Here is a 19,393-nt window from a genome sequence, read left to right on the forward strand (position 1 = left end):
GATTCCTCCGCATACGAGTCAAACATGAGGTGGATTTTGTCATATGTCTAGTATTTTCGCTGTAGCCTCACAATAAAGTGTTCGGCCAAATCTCGGCAGATGTTAACAGTTTCTGGTTTGTTGTGAGCTTGACAAGATCGTTAATGATTGGTATGCTGAAAGGCCTCTGTTGGCATAAGGTACTTAGTCACATTGTCAGTAGGTGCTGGCTTAGGAAGACCATATGAGATGTGTGTTAGTTTGCTTTTCGCCATGCACATATGCATTGTTCCGTCACACTCAAACGTCAATTGTGATACCATGGAGAACTCGTAATTTCCCAAAGTCTCACACAGATCAACATCTTGCCGTCATCTGGACACAACCAGTAGATGAGCAAACAATGACCCCTCTACGTTTAGCTCTTTAATAGTCCCTGCCACTTTCACTCTGACTTTCTTCTTTGCATTCGAGCACAGCTTTAGTCTGTTCTTCAGATCAATGGAGCCTTGAATAATACTTTGAGTTTTGAAGGCTTCATACAAGTCATGACCCAAAATATCTATTCAACTGACATCTTTAGCGATCTCATGACTGAAGAGTACTTTCATCATGATTATTAATGAGCTCCAGTCTGCCACTCACAAACGGGTTGCCAGTGCAAGCAAGCTCATCCAGTAGCTTTAAAATTGCTCCTTCTTGGACAGCAGCTAATGAGTCTAGATGGTGCTTGGTTGTTTTTGGGGAAGTCATCCCACCCATGTTTAATGTTTTGTTCGAATCATGATGAAGCTCTGGGTATGTCAGGAAAGAGCATTTGGATGCTGTGTTATCCCCCACCAATTCCCCCAAAGGCTTTCACCGCTCTGTTTTCATGTTCTAGGGCTTCATCTAAGCCAAGTGCACAGAAGGGAACTGGTGACCTTCTAACAACCCAATTTCCTTTTTGAAATTCCTCCCATATGTGATTAATACCACTGAACCGCTTCTTTTTTTGCCGATGATGACAAATCAACTTGAAGCACTCCTTCCATTTATAGCAATCTGTAACATTTTAAAAAATTAATCAGATATCACGCTCCGAGCATTAACTTGAGAATCACACTACTATCAGTCAAGGGCCACAATTTAACTTTCTCAGGGCTAAGTGTTTGCCCTGCCCTTTCCCTTTATTAACTTGCCCACAGAATTACACATGTTGCCAGACTTCAAGGACTAACTGTGATCAATGTCTCATCAGCTAGCTATGATAAAATCAGCTGAAACTGTGGTGAACCTGGTATGGCCTTGTCTACTCTCACAGTTAAACCACGTTCAGCTAGCACAACAGCTAACAACCATTCTACAACTACGTTAGAAGCAAAAGGAAGACCAAGAACAGGATAGGCCCATTACTCAATGGGGGGGGGGGGGGGGAGAATAACAACAGAAAATGTGGAAATGGCAGAGGTGCTTAATAACTTGTTTCGGTTTTCACCAAGAAGGTTGGTGGTATTTGGATGTCTAACATAGTGAATACCAGTGAAAATGAGAAAGGATCAGAAAAGGCTAAAATACAGAAAGAACAAGTTGAAGACATCTAATTTGTCTAAGTAATTTTAAGTCACCACGGCCTGATGAAATGCATCCTAGAATACTCAAGGAGCTGGCTGAGGCAGTATCTCAGCCATTAGCAATTATCTTTGAAAAGTCATGGACGATGGGGAGAGATTCCAGAAGACTGGAAAAAAGCAAATACAGTGCCAATCTATAAAAAGGGCAATAAGGACAATCTGGGGAATTACAGACGAATGAGCTTCACTTCAGTACCCAGACACACAATGGAGCAAGTAATCAAGCAATCAATTTGCAAACACCTAGAAGGTAATAAGGTGAAAAGTAACAGTCAGCATGGATTTGTAAAGAACAAATTGTGCCAAACCAACCTGATAGCTTTCTTCAACAGGGTAACAAGCTTTGTGGATAGGGGGAAGCGGTAGACATGGCATATCTTGACTTTAGTAAAGCTTTTGATACTGTCTTGCATGACCTTCTCATAAATAAACTAGGGAAATACAGCCCAGATGGAGCTACTATAAGGTGGATGCATAACTGGTTGGAAAACCGTTCCCAGACAGTAATTATCACTGGTTCATAGTTATGCTGGAAGGATGTTAATGAGTGGGGTCCCGCAGGGATCAGTTCTGGGTCCGGTACTGTTCAATTTCTTCATCAGTGATTTAGATAATGCTAGAGAGAGTACACTTATAAAGTTTGCAGACAATATCAAGCTGGGAGGGGTTGCAAGTGCTTTGGAGGATAGGATTAAAATTCAAAATGATTTGGACAAACTGGAGAAACGATCTGAAGTAAATAGGATGAAATTCAATAAGGACAAATGCAAAGTACTCCATTTAGGGAGGAACCATCAGTTGCACACATACAAAATGGGAAATGACTGCCTAGGAAGGAGTGCCGCAGAAAGGGATCTGGGGGTCATAGTGGACCACAAGCTAAATATGAGTCAACAATGTAACGCTGTTGCAAAAAACATGAACATCATTCTGGGATGGATTAGCAGGAGTGTTGTAAGCAAACACAGAAGTAATTCTTCTGCTCTACTCTGCTCTGATTAGGCCTCAACTTGAGTATTGTGTCCAGTTCTGGGCGCCACATTTCAGGAAGGATGTGGACAAATTGCAGAAAGTCCAAAGAAGAGCAACAAAAATTATTAAAGGCCTAGAAAACATGACCTATGAGGGAAGATTGAAAAAACTGGGTTTGTTTAGTCTGGAAAAAAGAAAACTGAGGGGGAACATGATAACAGTTTTCAAGTATGTAAAAGGTTGTTACAAGGAGGATGGGGGGGGAATTCTTAACCTCTGAGGATAGGACAAGAAGCAATGGGCTTAAATTGCAGCAAGGGAGGTTTAGATTGGACATTAGGAAAAACTTCCTAACTGTCAGGGTGGTTAAGCACTGGAATAAATTGTCTAGGGAGGTTGTGGAATCTCCATCACTGGAGATTTTTAAGAGCAGATTAGACAAACACCTGTCAGGAATGGTCTAGATAATACTTAGTCCTGCCATGAGTGCAGGGGACTGGACTAGATGACCTCTCAAGGTCCCTTCGAGGCCTATGATTTTATAGTCTGTCACTGTTAAATTGTGTAGTGTAGACCACAAAAAGAGGATAAGCAGCTTGTCTACAGTAGTACACAAAGGCAGTGGCAAAGTTGGTGAGAGAACCTAGATCTCCTAACCCAGTTCTATATTTTCACTATCTAAATGCAAGAGATTTGACAAGTGTTTCTGCCATTGGCTGCTTACATTTTTGTGTTGGACATGGGGAAGGGGAAAAAAAAGAGGGGCAATAAAAATAATCCAACTTTTCCTTTACAAATCAGCAAGGTATCTTATCCAGTCATTTACTTGCATAGTTTTATACAGTAACTCCTCGCTTAATGTTGTAGTTATGTTCCTGAAAAATGCTACTTTAAGCGAAACAATGTTAAGCAAATCCAGTTTGTTCATAAGAATTTATGTAAAGAGAGGGGGTTAGGTTCCAGGGAAATTTTTTTCACCAGACAAAAGACACAATATACATATACAATATAAGTTTTAAATAACTGTAAACAAATTAATACCGTACTCAGCAATGATGATTGTGAAGCTTGGTTGAGGCAGGGGCATACCTAGGTCAGGGCGTGAGGGCTTGTCCCGCTCCATCCGCCCGGCGCTCCTGCCGGGGAGCGGGGTCTTCCCAGTCCGCCTGCCCAGTGCTCCTGCCAGGGAGCGGGGTCGGGGGCTTGCCTGCTCCCCATGTGGGCAGGCAGAGCAGGGCAGGAGTGCCCCAGCAGGAGTGCTGGGCGGGTGGAGCAGGGCAAACCAAACAATCTTATAACGGAACATTGCATGACTTTAAACTAGTATGTTCTCTAATAGATCGCCAACCTAATAACAAAACAATGCTAACTGGGACGACTTTAAGTGAGGAGTTCAGTGTAGTCTATACAGTAACAAGTCAGGGAACGCTGGACATGTGATCTCAGAGTTGCTGCTGTTAAAAAGGCATGTGAAAAACTTTCACAAGTCAAGTCCAGCAGGGACCCAAAAATGGGGGGGGGGCAAGGGGAAGGAGAAGCAATGTCAGGTATATGACAGACAGACAGACAGACACAGGAGAAGTAATTTGGTACAGTAATTGTATGTTTCACTCAAAACCATAAAAGGAAGCATAAAAGAAAGTGTCTCCTACTCAAGAATAAGATTTATTCCTGGAGAGATCAATACAGAAAGTCCCTGAAAGAGTTAAACAGCTATCAAAAATGGATACAACAGATACAACTAACAAACAATTCAGATACAAGCAGGTTTGCAAGGTACATTTTGCTAAGTTTAAAAGGTTCTTGCTTTATATGAAAATGAGTGGATTCAAATCAAACAATGACCATCAAACTTTAATCATAGTTAAATCATATTTGATATTAATACCAGTCATGCTTAATTTGATGCGCTAGATGAATACACTACAGTAATATCCTACAGGTCAAAAACACATGACAATGTGATGCCAGGGCCTGTAAGTGCAGTTAGGGGGGTGACCAGCATGAGGTACCATCTGTCCAAGTACAGTCATTTCTAAAATATGTGTCCGGTAAGGAACATAGAATCTGCGATGGAATGATCAAAGACTGACTGTGAGGACTTTTTTTGAAAAGTTATTTTCCCACACATATACACATAGCCTGCGATACACAAGAGATAGATAAAATATGATACAGTCCTGAAAATAATTTTTAAAATATGCATATGCTAACAGTTCATACATCTTTACCTTTTAGGGCAGTTAATTCCCTCCAGCTGCAGAGTATCTTTTAGTTCATAAACACGGCTTAAGCTTGTTTTGTATTTTTATTTCCTATTGAAATGTTCTATGCACCAGTAAGAGCTCTCTCATCCTATATCCACTGCTGCTCCAACAGTATAAAGTGAAAGTGTGAGCTATAAACCTGATTTAAAAAAAAATAAATAAGTTGCAAGTTTTGTTTGTTTGTTTTAAAAGCCAGGCATTTCTGTATAAAACAGTGCTTATGTTTCAATACTATGACTAACTAGTCTCAAAAAGAAATTTCAGCGTCTAATCTGACATGGGATTTTCAGCCCACAATGTTTTCCTTTTTCAAAATTAAATCTAAACAAGGCACAGCAACATAAGCATTGAACCAAGAACAACATTTTTACAGCTCTGTGTAAGGTTTGAGCTGCACAATTTCCATTTACTTTAGCGGGCATTATATGACTCTATTTCTTTGCACTGATCAAAAAGCTACGTTCACTTTAAATTGAAAGTTACTGACAATTGGTTTGTCAAAACCTTATGGCCCAATCCCACATCTTAGCAACTCCACACGGTATTAACTCACAGCAGCAGAGAATGTTTGCAGGATTGGGCCTTTATTATTTACAAGTTGAAGTTTGGCTATGTGTTGCTATCAGGTATCTTGAACATTTTTACCTTCTTAAATCTTCAGCAAAGCATTAATTAGAGCAAGGTGATTAAAAAGGAGGCAATTTGTGTGGTCTCCTATTCTTTATAGAGTATGGACAAAATCATCACTTATGTCCATCCATGCCACCAGTCAGATTGAAAAAGTTCTGGTCTTGAAGCAGATCGACAAGCTCAATAGTAACGCTTTTACCAGCAAAACTAACACTGCTAGAGCTGTAGTACAGCAGTCATACTGATCCCAATCCCTGCAGTTAAGTTTGTAAAACAGCTTCCATTCAAATCCCATGTGCACATATGCACCCACAGTTCTTTAACCCAGCAACCTCTGGAATTTACAAGTCCAGCTATGGAAGAAGGATGAGATTCTAAATATGAGAAACCCAATGTCTTCAGAGCAAAGAGAAGTGATGGAAGATGCTTAGCCCAACACTGAAGAATGTACAGCGTCTCTGTAACCTCCACAAACCTATTACATTGGAACAAAGAACTTACAAAGTCTATTGGGGAAGCCTGTGATACTTGCAAGCTCCCACAAGCTAGTATCTCAAAATTTTCTCCTCCTTTCCTTCTTCCCCCACACCCCCAACAGTCTAGGGCTGTTAAGTGAAAACAGTGTTTCTACAGTATTAAGGCTGCAAAATCAAGCACTCAAAAGAAGAAAAAATTCTATAGCTAAGGCATCTCCCCCTAACATTAACTCAGTCGCAATGTACATGACTAATTTTTTTCTACTGTTTTCCTTGTTTAATGTAACCTTTCGATCCAAACTGCTAGTTATTAATGCATGCCATAAAAAGAGATCTAGGATGTGTAGCATAATCGAATTCGGGTTGTGGAAGAACCCTTAATTTTGTAATAACCTGATTTGTGAGTATTTGCTGTACTGATACTATCATCTGCCATTAAAGAGCACTCACTCTAAGTCAACGCACCCTAGTATTCCCTGCTTTGCCTACATGCTGACTATAGTGAATACAACCGTGCCCCTTCACAAAGGCAGCCTTGGACAATCTTACAGCTGAAAATTGATTTTTATTAGCCCGTTTTATGAAGAAAGCATGTCTAGCTCTTGGCAGACATAACAGCTTAACTTAAGATCAGCAGTCTCACTCTGATACAATCACACAGAGATCCAGAGACATAACTGAAGTCCTATCAGTTAACATATCCCTGGCTGCTGCTTTATACATTTTTTAAATGGTTTAGCCATAAGGCTCTAATCCACCCTCCTGGGATCCTGTGTCCAAGGTAACATGTCCAGTTGGGAGTGTGCACGCATGCATATGTCAAAACATAAAACGAGTAGCAATCTTCTTAACAAATTAATATGTCTAAGGTGTACATTTACTTGTAACATAATCGTTCTGCTGATTAAAGACTCTGCTTTGAGTACAACCCACCATGAGCTTTGATGCATTTTTTTAAAAAAATAACCATAGGAGATGAATGGGGTTGAGAACAATAGGATGCTTGGTTTGATGATGGGTTCTTCAGAGGCTGCTCAGCCAGTATAATGCTACTGAAACACATACAAAGATTTTGTCCAATTCTAAATCTGAAGTCTATGTGATAACTGCATATAGAATTCAATACAACACAAGTGGAATCTACAGAAAAAATCCTCTTTATTCTGATCTGTTTTAAATATTTTAATTAAAACTAATCTCCTTTTGAACAGAGTAAACTAAAGTTATTATATATGTACAGGTTTAAAAATAGACACATTTTTATTTTTTTTGGCTGGGTTAATTTCCCCTCTTTCCCATCTGAACTCCACAGTGAATCCCCCTGAGTCAGTTACAACTACTACTTTACACAGCTGAATTCTGCCAGCAATCTGCTCATCATTCTAGCAGATGTTTCTGCTTTCAGGCCACTGGGAGCTTTATTGGACCCACTTCCTTTTCAGCCTAAAAAGGGTATAAAGTGTATTCAAAAGTACTAGCGGAACTATGATCCTCCAGTTCCTGCCCCATGTGTCCCCAATAACCTTCTTCTATAAAAGCAGAAGGTTGAAGTCACATTTAAAAATCAGTATCGTCATCGTTCTTTGAGAACTTTCTGCAAAGGAGATGCTCCTGATTCCGAGATACTTTGGGACCACCTGCAGCAACTCAAGCAAATGTCCCTCATGAACACAGAAAGCCACAGAAGGGCAGACTGTCTGGCAGGTCAGCTCCTGCAAACAGAAAGTGATCACTCTCACCTGAGAACTGCCATTAAAAAAAAAAAAGGTTAAACCACTTACCAACTCCTATTGTTCAGTTTTTTTCTATTTCTAAAAAACGAAAGAATGTTTTCTTTGCTCACCTCAGTAACGTCCATGACTTTGATGGCTGCCAGTTGACCTGTTTTGACATGCCGACCCTGAAAAACAGAAAGAAGAGTCAGCACCGCCATTCCATTTAATCATTTAAACACACACAGAGCAGTACCATTAAGACAAGATTTCCAGACAGTGGGTTTTCCCCATCCCGGCTTGCCTATTATCTTTCCTATTATTTCATGTTGAAGACAGGAGATAAATACTTTAGATAGCTAACCAAAAGAGTTTCATTTAAAAATACTTACAGAATCCATTGAGATAAATCACTTCTCATTAAAAGGATAATTAGCAAGATTGTCAAATTATAATTAAGCACAAAAGCAATGCATTTGCATTTACCATTCCTTTCCATTTTCTTTAGCATAATTCACACAATCTACATCAATCTCCCATAGCGAGGCAACTGACATTGTAGCCATGTTTATAAGGCAAACTACTCCAGATACTGTGCATTCTAAAAAGGTATCTTCGGAGCACACTTAGGTAAGGCAGAGATTCCTTCAGTATTCTGCATTTATATTTTGCTGTGAACTCTGAGAAACACTGTGTAAAACCATGCAAGTCAGACCACCACTGAAAGAGGACATTTTCTTAGAGCTTATCTTCACTGTTTTAAAAAGGGGTGGTTTCGGGGGGAAGAGTTTACAGGGGGGAAAAAAAAAACCACACAATTATCTCACTGTAAAATCTTTAGTGGAGAGAGGCTCCTGCAGTGTTTTCCACAAGGTAGTCCAGCGAGGTCAGCACTATACCTTTGCATGGGGTTGACCTCTCCTTGTTTTCCTGGCAGTAACCCTGATGTGCCTATGTTTTTACACTGCAGTAGCTAATGTGCTTTAGTCATCCCAGGGTATAACACGCCCCTCCCCCGCACCCTCCAAAATTCTCCACTTCTTCCATGTAGACCCCTATGCCTAGAACTCCAGCCTCACAACCCAATCTGTTTTCGCTTCCCTCAAGTCCACCTTAACATACATTTCTCTGAACCAGCCAACGAAGTCAAGTAATTTGTCCAACCTCAGACTTTCTTCTTACCCCCATTCCCCTCCAGATAAATACAGTTAAAAACACAAATCACAGAGGTCATCAGTCTCCCATGCTAGACTACACTGACCAGTCACACTGCCTCTTGTTAGAACCATTCCCTCTCCATAATCTGTAAACTTTTCAGGAGAGGAACCATGGCCAAGACTTTCAAAAGTAACCAGTAGCTTTGTTTGACTAATTTTGACACACCTGAATGAGGCCTTATTTTCTCAGTGACTTTCTGAAAATACGGACCTGGTAACCATCCCTAGCTTGGTACCCCAAAGTTGAAGCACCCCCAAACCACTAGCCACTTTTGAGCCATGTACACCTAAGAGATGTTACCTATCAGTAGAGCGCCTAATATGTTGTTGGTGCCATAAACAAACAGTTCTAGTAATAGGAAGATTTTCTGTCTCCATTTTCATTTAGAACTTCGAAGAGCGGACCCACTCCTCTCCAAATGACCATTCCAACCCCTTTCTTTAAATAAGTTACTGTGCTTATGCTACTGTCTGTTCCAAGCAGCTCCTTTGCTGCATCCATTTCTTTTAATATTTTTTTCACCTTAAATTAGTAATACAATCGCTTTTTCACTGAACTGGTTTGGGTATGAGAACAAAAGTAGAGCATCTGGATGCACGGAAGTACAGGCACATACGTGTGCTGTAGGGAGTCAATAGCCACATTACAATGCCTGTGGGTTTCTGTGTCCCATGGCATCCTTTCAGCTGGCCTAGGAAGGAGAGGTTAAAGTCAAGTTAGGGCTGGCTACTACATGTTAGGTTAGCCAACCTTGACCTAACTTTGACAAACCCTTTCAGTAAGCCCAAGAGGGGCCTAAACATCCTATCTCATGACAAGAGCCACTGGCCTGGTCCCTAAGGCTCACCAACACAGCTGCCTCCCTTAACCTGCTGCGGGGAAGGAAGAAATGTTGCAATAGACCCAGATAAACAGTGCTTCCCATCTCAGACTCTCCCTCTTCTTCACTGTGGATGGAGTTGAAGCACCAAGAGTCCAGGAAGGTGTGGGGGAATGGAAATATGAAATGGTGGGTACAGAGAGAAAAGACACTAAAGCTAAAAACAGAGGGGACAGAAGCCAGATCTGAAAAGGAAACTGAGTCAGAGAAAAGGGAGAAAATATTTTTTTTAAATAAATTAGAAGTTAATATTAACTCTGCAGGAAAAAACAAACTCTGGAAAAGTGAAGGAACAATATACCAAGACACATGGTAGACAAAAGTTGCGTGGTTAGAAAGGAAAAGAATAAAGAAAATAACAAACGATAGACAGGATGCCATTTATTTTCACGTAAAGTTTTTTTTATTTGCTGCTTTAAATCCATGAGCTACTGATGGCCTGGCCATTTCCAGAAAGAGATCTGAAATTATTCCCAGCCTTTGCCAAGAAGAGGAGACATTCCGCTCAGAGAGGTTAGCCCACTTTGGATGACTAGCACATATCATGCTCATTTCCTCTTGGAAAAGCTGTCCTTCCCCAACAGCTTCAAAAGATCCTGCTGGTCCCTCTGTTGCTCCTTGTCATCTTGAGGCCACAGCAGCTGCAGCGAAGTGTAGCTACAACTAACTTCACTCTCCTGATCCTAGGGAAGGGATGGAAACTGCTTTGCCATAAACCTCCTAAGGGACTGTAAAGCAGGGGAATTGCAGACTGTGGGAAATGCAGGATTCCCAGCATCCCAGGCCAAATTTAAGCCCCAGTCATATTCACAATATTGTTAATCATTCCAGATACCTTCTTCATAATGTATGGAATACTTCAGATGCTCTGTATTTAAAGTACACCATGGGATTTCTCTGTATGACAAACAGATTTATGCATCAAAACCACAGCAACATTTTGAAGCATTTCTTTTCCTTTACAATATACGTTCAAAGGAAAAAGCAAGCGCTAAATCAAAATATAGGCATCGGCATGGCTTTTGTTGTTCACCTCTTTGCCTTCTCAAGTGCTCCCTTCCAGAACGTAGACTGTAGACTGCTAGCGTAACATTACCTGCTACATCAGGAAGTTTCTAGGTACTTCTGTTTTGGAAAGTGCTCGTCAGATTACCATTGCCAGGTTTGGTTTTGGGAAGGCTCACAGAAGACGTTCTTTTATAAAATTACTTAATATCAAAGAATTATAGATGTGAAGATGGAAGAAATCCAGATGAGCAGGATAGTACCCAGTTCCAAAGACACTTAAAGACTTGGGATTAAGGCTTCATCCACACAGCAGCTCTTTAGCACACGTGTAACCTGTTACACTTACAGCTGGCAAAACCCACTGTTTCCACACTGCACACAGCAAATCACCGTGGCACCATCCCTGCAAGCAGCCCAATGACGCATAGTTTGGTTCCTGTTAGACACATGGCTATTTTGCTGTGCACCAAAGAACCCCTTAACGACTGCCACTGTAACCAACATCCTCTTCCTGTTGTGTGGTATGGGGGGTGGGGGGACGACGACCAGCCTACCCACCCCCAGAAACCTCCCCCAGCTGCAGGAAGCTCAGCATCCTCCCCTGCTTCCTGCCCCCATTACTCCTCAGCTGCAGGGAGAGGGGTCACTGTACAGGGAGCTCCTCCTCCATCCACCCAACCACCGTGCATCTGGACCTCCCATGCCCAGACACCCCTGCCAAGCCTCAACCAGAACCCCCCTAGCCTTCCCCCACTGAACCTCAACCCCTGCATCTGGAGGCACCCTGCCTCCGAACCCCCACTCCTGCACCCAGTCCACCCCCCAGAGCTCCCTGCACTCCCACCCTGATGAACCTGAGCCCCCACCCCATTGACCCCCAACTAGCTGCACCGACCCCCACCCCACCAAGCCCCACTCCCCCAGCACCCAGACCCCCCCTGCTGAGACCCCCACACTCAGAACCCTCTGCCGATTCCCAACCACTTTCACCTGGAAGCTCCTACAGAATCCCATGGCCCCTGCACACACACCCCCCAAACAAGCCTCTGTGCATCCAGATCCCCTCCAGACCCCCCACTGAGCTGCCTGCACCCAGAATGTTCCACAGAGAATCCTCCCACCCCACACCTGGATCCCTCCCACACTAAGCCCCTCCATATTTGGATCCTGCCTGGTTGAGCCTGCCGGCCCCACACCTGGTGCGCCTGGCACCGAGGGGCAGGGCCCTAAGGTGTTTCTGGGGCAGGCCCAGGCCTTGTGCTGTGTCAGGGTCGGGTGCAGCCTCACCACTGAGTCCATGACCCGGGGTTGGAGAGGCTGCAGGGTGATCTCCCATCTTCATACAGCCAGTGGCCTCTGCTCCCCAATGCCATGATGGAGCCCCTGCATTTATTTATTGACAAATAAAACTTTTAAAATTCTGCAATACTGTGTACAGAATTTTTAATTTTTTGGTGCAAAATGTCCTCAGGAGTAAAAAGGATCACTACTATTGTCTAGGTACCTGAATAACTCTCTGAGACTGCAAACACTCGCAATACTGTAACTACTACTGCCTCTCTTAGGTGGAAAGGGGAGAGACTCCTTAAAAATTTCCATAGACACCAACACATATGGGATAATTACCCAGAAATAAAACATTAAAGCCAAGAACTCGGCATGAACACAAAATATGGGGTCAAGATGGCAGAAACTCAGGTGTAGGGACATATATTTAACAATAATAACTATAAGCAGTTAAGCTAACAGAGACTCCAAGAGATTACAAAATCACAGCTGTAGGTTTACTGTGGGTGGACCTTAATGATAAAGTCCTACACACAATTTCAGTCAATTTAGTTCACCGATTGAACTCTCCCACTTCCATGCACCTTACTGATTGCTGTTTCTGAAGCACCTACTTCTGTCTTCTTGCTTTCACTTATTTATTTTAAAGCATTTGTTTCTCCTCCCCAAAAAGGAATTCAAGCGTTTCTTTTTTTAAAGACGACTACTCCACGGTTTTATTTTTAAATCATCCATTCAGGGCCTAATGCAGAGCTAGGATGAGCAGGTCAATAGAGTTTCACCTACTCACCCCAAGTCTTAATCTAGCTGTATTTTTCTTCTCATGTTGTGGTCAGAAAGTTCATATACATATCAAGATCCAGGATAAAAAATTGTGTTCTGATCACATATGCTTCACGGAAAGTGAAGCATACAACATTAACTGGATCACATGATGCCTAAGCATGTTCCCAACAGAGCATCAAAGCAGTCTGCAGTTTATTTCTCATCTCTGTGATGTTAAGACATACATACTTGAGAAAAAAAATCAAATATGCAGTCCTTAATAAGTTGCCAAGATATGCATAATGCTATAAATTCCAGCCCTACCTAAAATCTTCAAGTCAGGCAAAACATGTACACTGCATCTCCTTCTCCCCTCTCACCACACACAGCCAAGTTACCCAGTATATGTACATCAAGTAAGCTGCATTCATTACCCAACATATTGCTGTGCCTTCAGGGAGACTGTTCCTGGAATTCTGCTCCCCAGCCAAGTGGCAAGAACACGCAATATGAGGTGATGCTACTAATTACAGGTGGAAGGCAGCCCGCACTGCTCATAACTCACAGGGCTGGATTATCTTGTGCACCAGGTGCCATTAGCTTCTGAGAAAACCTAACCTATCTTCCATTGTGGAGATAACTATAGGGTGAGGAAGAGAGAGATTTAACCGAAAATGTACCGATAGTTCAACGTTTAACTGCTACAAGATATGCATAAGCAATAGACACTATCTAAACACATTATAAAGTGAACATTGTGGTCTCATTTTACTGGATTGCTTCCCTAAAGTAGTGCCCTTGTGCTAATCAGTTTTTCCATTATGTTTCTCATTTAGTGGATTCTGATATACAGAGTCCTAACAGCCTTGGGCAATATGCAGTGCTGCAATACTAGAGTATCACTCTACAGTATTCTAATGGTTGACGCCTTCAGGCAATGCTACTGTATTATTCCAATTTGTGCTTCCAATACAACTCCTCTGTCACAGATAGCAGCTCTCAGGTAGCCAACCTCATGCTGAGTATCTTAAACCTTACTCACTGAACACACAAAGACCTACAAGGAGCCGCTTCTCACAGAAACATGGAATCTGCCCATGCAAAAAACCAAAAGCAAAGCCAAGGGCAGGTCAAAGTAAAAGTAACTGGCAAGGGGAGAGAGAGAGAGAGTTTAGGAAAAAATTAAATAAACCTCATCTGTGGAAAAAATGAAACAGTCATAAGTAAGAACAACAAGTTGCATTTCTAGTTAAAACAGTATTACTGCTAAGGATTTGTACAGTACTTTACAGAGGAACTAATTAGCCCTCCTAACACCAGCTATGCAGATAAGTATTATCCCCATTTTACAGATTAAATGAGCATGAAAGTTCTCAAAAATTAGTAAACAACCAATGCTAGTACTAAGGCCTAACAAATTACTTCAGATCTGTACAAATAATGCAATTAAGCAGAGAAACAAGAAAAAAAGGTTTCAGAGTAGCAGCCCTGTTAGTCTGTATTCGCAAAAAGAAAAGGAGGACTTGTGGCACCTTAGAGACTAACCAATTTATTTGAGCATAAGCTTTCGTGAGCTACAGCTCACTTCATCGGATGCATTCAGTGGAAAATACAGTGGGGAGATTTATATACACAGAGAACATGAAACAATGGGTGTTACCATACAAACTGTAAGGAGAGTGATCAGATACGGTGAGCTATTACCAGCGGGGGGGTGGGGGGGGGGGGGTGGGGGGGGGGGGAGAGACCTTTTGCAGTGATAATCAAAGTGGGCCATTTCCAGCAGTTGACAAGAACATCTGAGGAACGGGGGGGGGGGGGGGGGGGGGGGGGATAAACATGGGGAAATAGTTTACTTTGTGTAATGACCCATCCACTCCCAGTCTCTAGTCAAGCCTAAGTTAATTGTATCCAGTTTGCAAATTAATTCCAATTCAGCAGTCTCTCATTGGAGTCTGGTTCTGAAGTTTTTTTGTTGAAGAATTGCAACTTTTAGGTCTGTAATCAAGTGACCAAAGAGACTGAACTGTTCTCCGACTGGTTTTTGAATGTTATAATTCTTGACGTCTGATTTGTGTCCATTTATTCTTCTACGTAGAGACTGTCCTGTTTGACCAATGTACATGGCAAAGGGGCATTGCTGGTACATGATGGCATATATCACATTGGTAGATGTGCAGGTGAACGAGCCTCTGATAGTGTGGCTGATGTGATTAGGCCCTATGGTGGTGTCCCCTGAATAGATATGTGGACACAGTTGGCAAGAGGCTTTGTTGCAAGGATAGGTTCCTCGGTTAGTGGTTCTGTTGTGTGGTGTGTGGTTGCTGGTCAGTATTTGCTTCAGGTTGGGGGGCTGTCTGTAAGCAAGGACTGGCCTGTCTCCCAGGATCTGAGAGAGTGATGGGTCATCCTTCAGGATAGGTTGTAGATCCCTGATGATGCGTTGGATAGGTTTTAGTTGGGGGCTGAAGGTGACGGCTAGTGGCGTTCTGTTATTTTCTTTGTTGGGCCTGTCCTGTAGTAGGTGACTTCTGGGTACTCTTCTGACTCTGTCAATCTGTTTCTTCACTTCAGCAGGTGGGTATTGTAGTTGTAAGAATCTTGATAGAGATCTTGTAAGTGTGTGTCTCTGTCTGAGGGGTTGGAGCAAATGCGGTTGTATCATAGAGCTTGGCTGTAGACAATGGATCGTGTGGTGTGGTCTGGATGAAAGCTGGAGGCATGTAGGTAGGAATAGCGGTCAGTAGGTTTCCGGTATAGGGTGGTGTTTATGTGACCATCGCTTATTAGCACCATACTGTGCAGGAAGTGGATCTCTTGTGTGGACTGGTCCAGGCTGAGGTTGATTGTGGGATGGAAATTGTTGAAATCATGGTGGAATTCCTCAAGGGCTTCTTTTCCATGGGTCCAAATGATGAAGATGTCATCAACGTAGCGCAAGTAGAGTAGGGGCATTAGGGGACGAGAGCTGAGGAAGCATTGTTCTAAGTCAGCCATAAAAATGTTGGCATGCTGTGGGGCCATGCAGGTACCCACAGCAGTGCCACTGATTTGAAGGTATACATTGTCCCCAAATTTGAAATAGTTATGGGTGAGGACAAAGTCACAAAGTTCAGCCACTAGGTTTGCCGTGACATTATCGGGGATATTGTTCCTGACGGCTTGTAGTCCATCTTTGTGTGGAATGTTGGTGTAGAGGGCTTCTACATCCATAGTGGCCAGGATGGTGTTTTCAGGAAGATCACCGATGGATTGTAGTTTCCTCAGGAAGTCAGTGGTGTCTCGAAGATAGCTGGGAGTGCTGGTAGCGTACGGCCTGAGGAGGGAGTCTACATAGCCAGACAATCCTGCTGAAAAAAAGGCTAAACCAAGTTCTCTTTTGTGAACTATATATGTTTTCTTCTGCCAGCTGTATTTAAAAAACAGTATTAAATAATCAAAAGGAATGAAAAAAATAAATTATAGGCATAAGGACAGGGCAGGATTCTGTGTTGTGCCATTAACTCTTGACATCAAAAAGCCTCAGAGCACAGAAGGCCGATGTACACCTATTCTTTACCTCGCTTTAGAAATTACTGATCCAATCTGCTGTATTAGGGAAACATGACGATAGTGTATTTGTGTATCGTGCCATGCCCTGGTCTCTGTTTGTGACCTACGAAAGGCAGACCGTCCGTATAAAGCTACCCTCGTAGTCCCATGTTTCCTATGACACCTTCACCATCTGAGGCACAGTATGGAAAGCAGCTCTGTGCTGCCATTTAGTGTTATTGTTTGTATTACGCTAGTATCTCCATTGTGGTAGGCACTGTACTCACATAGTGAGAGAGGCAGTAGCCGACACGAAGAGATCGCTATCTAAACAGACAAGGCAGGAAAAAGATGGAAGGGGAACAGAGGCAGCAGCGTTCCAAAGGTGTCATAGTAGATCAGTAGCAGAGCTGGGAATAGATCCCCAGTCTCCTGACTCCTAAGGCAGTGCCCTATCCACCGGACCACACTGCCTCTCACAAGTCACCAAGCAAAATCTTTATTGATGTTATCTACTGCTAGGAGAGAATCAGAATCCTGAACCTGGGTTCTGGCAGATGGACCATCCCAGAAAATCATAGAATATCAGGGTTGGAAGGGACCTCAGGAGGTCATCTAGTCCAACCCCCTGCTCAAAGCAGGACCAATCCCCAATTAAATCATCCCAGCCAGGGCTTTGTCAAGCCTGACCTTAAAAACTTCCAAGGAAGGAGATTCTACCACCTCCCTAGGTAACGCATTCCAGTGTTTCACCACCCTCCTAGTGAAAAAGTTTTTCCTAATATCTAACCTAAACCTCCCCCACTGCAACTTGAGACCATTACTCCTTGTCCTGTCCTCTTCTACCACTGAGAATAGTCTAGAACCATCCTCTCTAAACCACCTCTCAGGTAGTTGAAAGCAGCTATCAAATCCCCCCTCATTCTTCTCTTCTGCAGACTAAACAATCCCAGTTCCCTCAGCCTCTCCTCATAAGTCATGTGTTCCAGACCCCTAATCATTTTTGTTGCCCTTCGCTGGACTCTCTCCAATTTATCCACATCCTTCTTGTAGTGTGGGGCCCAAAACTGGACACAGTACTCCAGATGAGGCCTCACCAATGTCGAATAGAGGGGGACGATCACGTCCCTCGATCTGCTCGCTATGCCCCTACTTATATATCCCAAAATGCCATTGGTCTTCTTGGCAACAAGGGCACACTGCTGACTCATATCCAGCTTCTCGTCCACTGTCACCCCTAGGTCCTTTTCCTCAGAACTGCTGTCTAGCCATTCGGTCCCTAGTCTGTAGCGGTGCATTGGGTTCTTCCGTCCTAAGTGCAGGACCCTGCACTTACCCTTACTGAACCTCATCAGATTTCTTTTGGCCCAATCCTCCAATTTGTCTAGGTCCCTCTGTATCCTATCCCTGCCCTCCAGCGTATCTACCACTCCTCCTAGTTTAGTATCATCCACAAATTTGCTGAGAGTGCAATCCACATCATCCTCCAGATCATTTATGAAGATATTGAACAAAACCGGCCCCAGGACCGACCCCTGGGGCACTCCACTTGACACCGGCAGCCAACTAGACATGGAGCCATTGATCACTACCCGTTGAGCCCGACAATCTAGCCAACTTTCTACCCACCTTATTGTGCATTCATCCAGCCCATACTTCTTTAACTTGCTGACAAGAATACTGTGGAAGACCATGTCAAAAGCTTTGCTAAAGTCAAGAAACAATACATCCACTGCTTTCCCTTCATCCACAGAACCAGTAATCTCATCATAAAAGGCGATTAGATTAGTCAGGCATGACCTTCCCTTGGTGAATCCATGCTGACTGTTCCTGATCACTTTCCTCTCCTCTAAGTGCTTCAGGATTGATTCTTTGAGGACCTGCTCCATGATTTTTCCGGGGACTGAGGTGAGGGTGACTGGCCTGTAGTTCCCAGGATCCTCCTTCTTCCCTTTTTTAAAGATGGGCACTACATTAGCCTTTTTCCAGTCATCTGGGACTTCCCCCTTTCGCCACAAGTTTTCAAAGATAATGGCCAATGGCTCTGCAATCACAGCGGCCAATTCCTTTAGCACTCTCGGATGCAGCTCGTCCGGCCCCATGGACTTGTGCACGTCCAGCTTTTCGAAATAGTCCCTAACCACCTCTTTCTCCACAGAGGGCTGGCCATCTACTCCCCACGCTGTGATGTCCAGCGCAGCAGTCTGGGAGCTGACCTTGTTAGTGAAGACAGAGGCAAAAAAAGCATTGAGTACATTAGCTTTTTCCACATCCTCTGTCACTAGGTTGCCTCCCTCATTCAGTAAGGGGCCCACACTTTCCTTGGCTTTCTTCTTGTTGCCAACATACCTGAAGAAACCCTTCTTGTTACTCTTGACATCTCTTGCTAGCTGCAGCTCCAGGTGCGATTTGGCCCTCCTGATTTCATTCCTACATGCCCGAGCAATATTTTTATACTCTTCCCTGGTCATATGTCCAACCTTCCACTTCTTGTAAGCTTCTTTTTTATGTTTAAGATCCGCTAGGATTTCACAGTTAAGCCAAGCTGGTCGCCTGCCATATTTACTATTCTTTCGACACATCGGGATGGTTTGTCCCTATAACCTCAACAGGGATTCCTTGAAATACAGCCAGCTCTCCTGGACTCCTTTCCACTTCATGTTAGTCCCCCAGGGGATCCTACCCATCCGTTCCCTGAGGGAGTCGAAGTCTGCTTTCCTGAAGTCCAGGGTCCGTATCCTGCTGCTTACCTTTCTTCCCTGTGTCAGGATCCTGAACTCAACCAACTCATGGTCACTGCCTCCCAAATTCCCATCCACTTTTGCTTCCCCCACTAATTCTTCCCGGTTTGTGAGCAGCAGGTCAAGAAAAGCTCCCTCCCTAGTTGGCTCCTCTAGCATTGCACCAGGAAAATTGTCCCTTACGTTTTCCAAAAACTTCCTGGATTGTCTATGCACCGCATAGTTGTTTCTTGTATTTGCCCTCAGCGGCTTTTGTGTCCAAATCTTTGCTGTTCCTGTAGAGTAGATTTGCCCAGCAGGAGTCAACCATGAAA

At 43.2% G+C, this 19,393-nt stretch overlaps 1 protein-coding gene across 8 annotated transcripts in view; it reads right to left on the reverse strand.

Moving 5' to 3' along the window:
* Positions 1 to 19,393, reverse strand: part of MAP4K4 (mitogen-activated protein kinase kinase kinase kinase 4) — a 245,918-nt gene that overhangs the window by 131,541 nt on the left and 94,984 nt on the right. For all 8 annotated transcript variants that reach the window (XM_037898037.2, XM_037898030.2, XM_037898046.2 and 5 more), the window contains one exon: positions 7,781 to 7,837. In XM_037898037.2, the coding sequence (XP_037753965.1) occupies positions 7,781 to 7,837 (57 nt within the window). The remainder of the gene's footprint in view (positions 1 to 7,780; positions 7,838 to 19,393) is intronic.

This window comes from Chelonia mydas, chromosome 1 (assembly GCF_015237465.2).
Source record: "Chelonia mydas isolate rCheMyd1 chromosome 1, rCheMyd1.pri.v2, whole genome shotgun sequence".
NCBI lineage: Eukaryota > Metazoa > Chordata > Testudines > Cheloniidae > Chelonia > Chelonia mydas.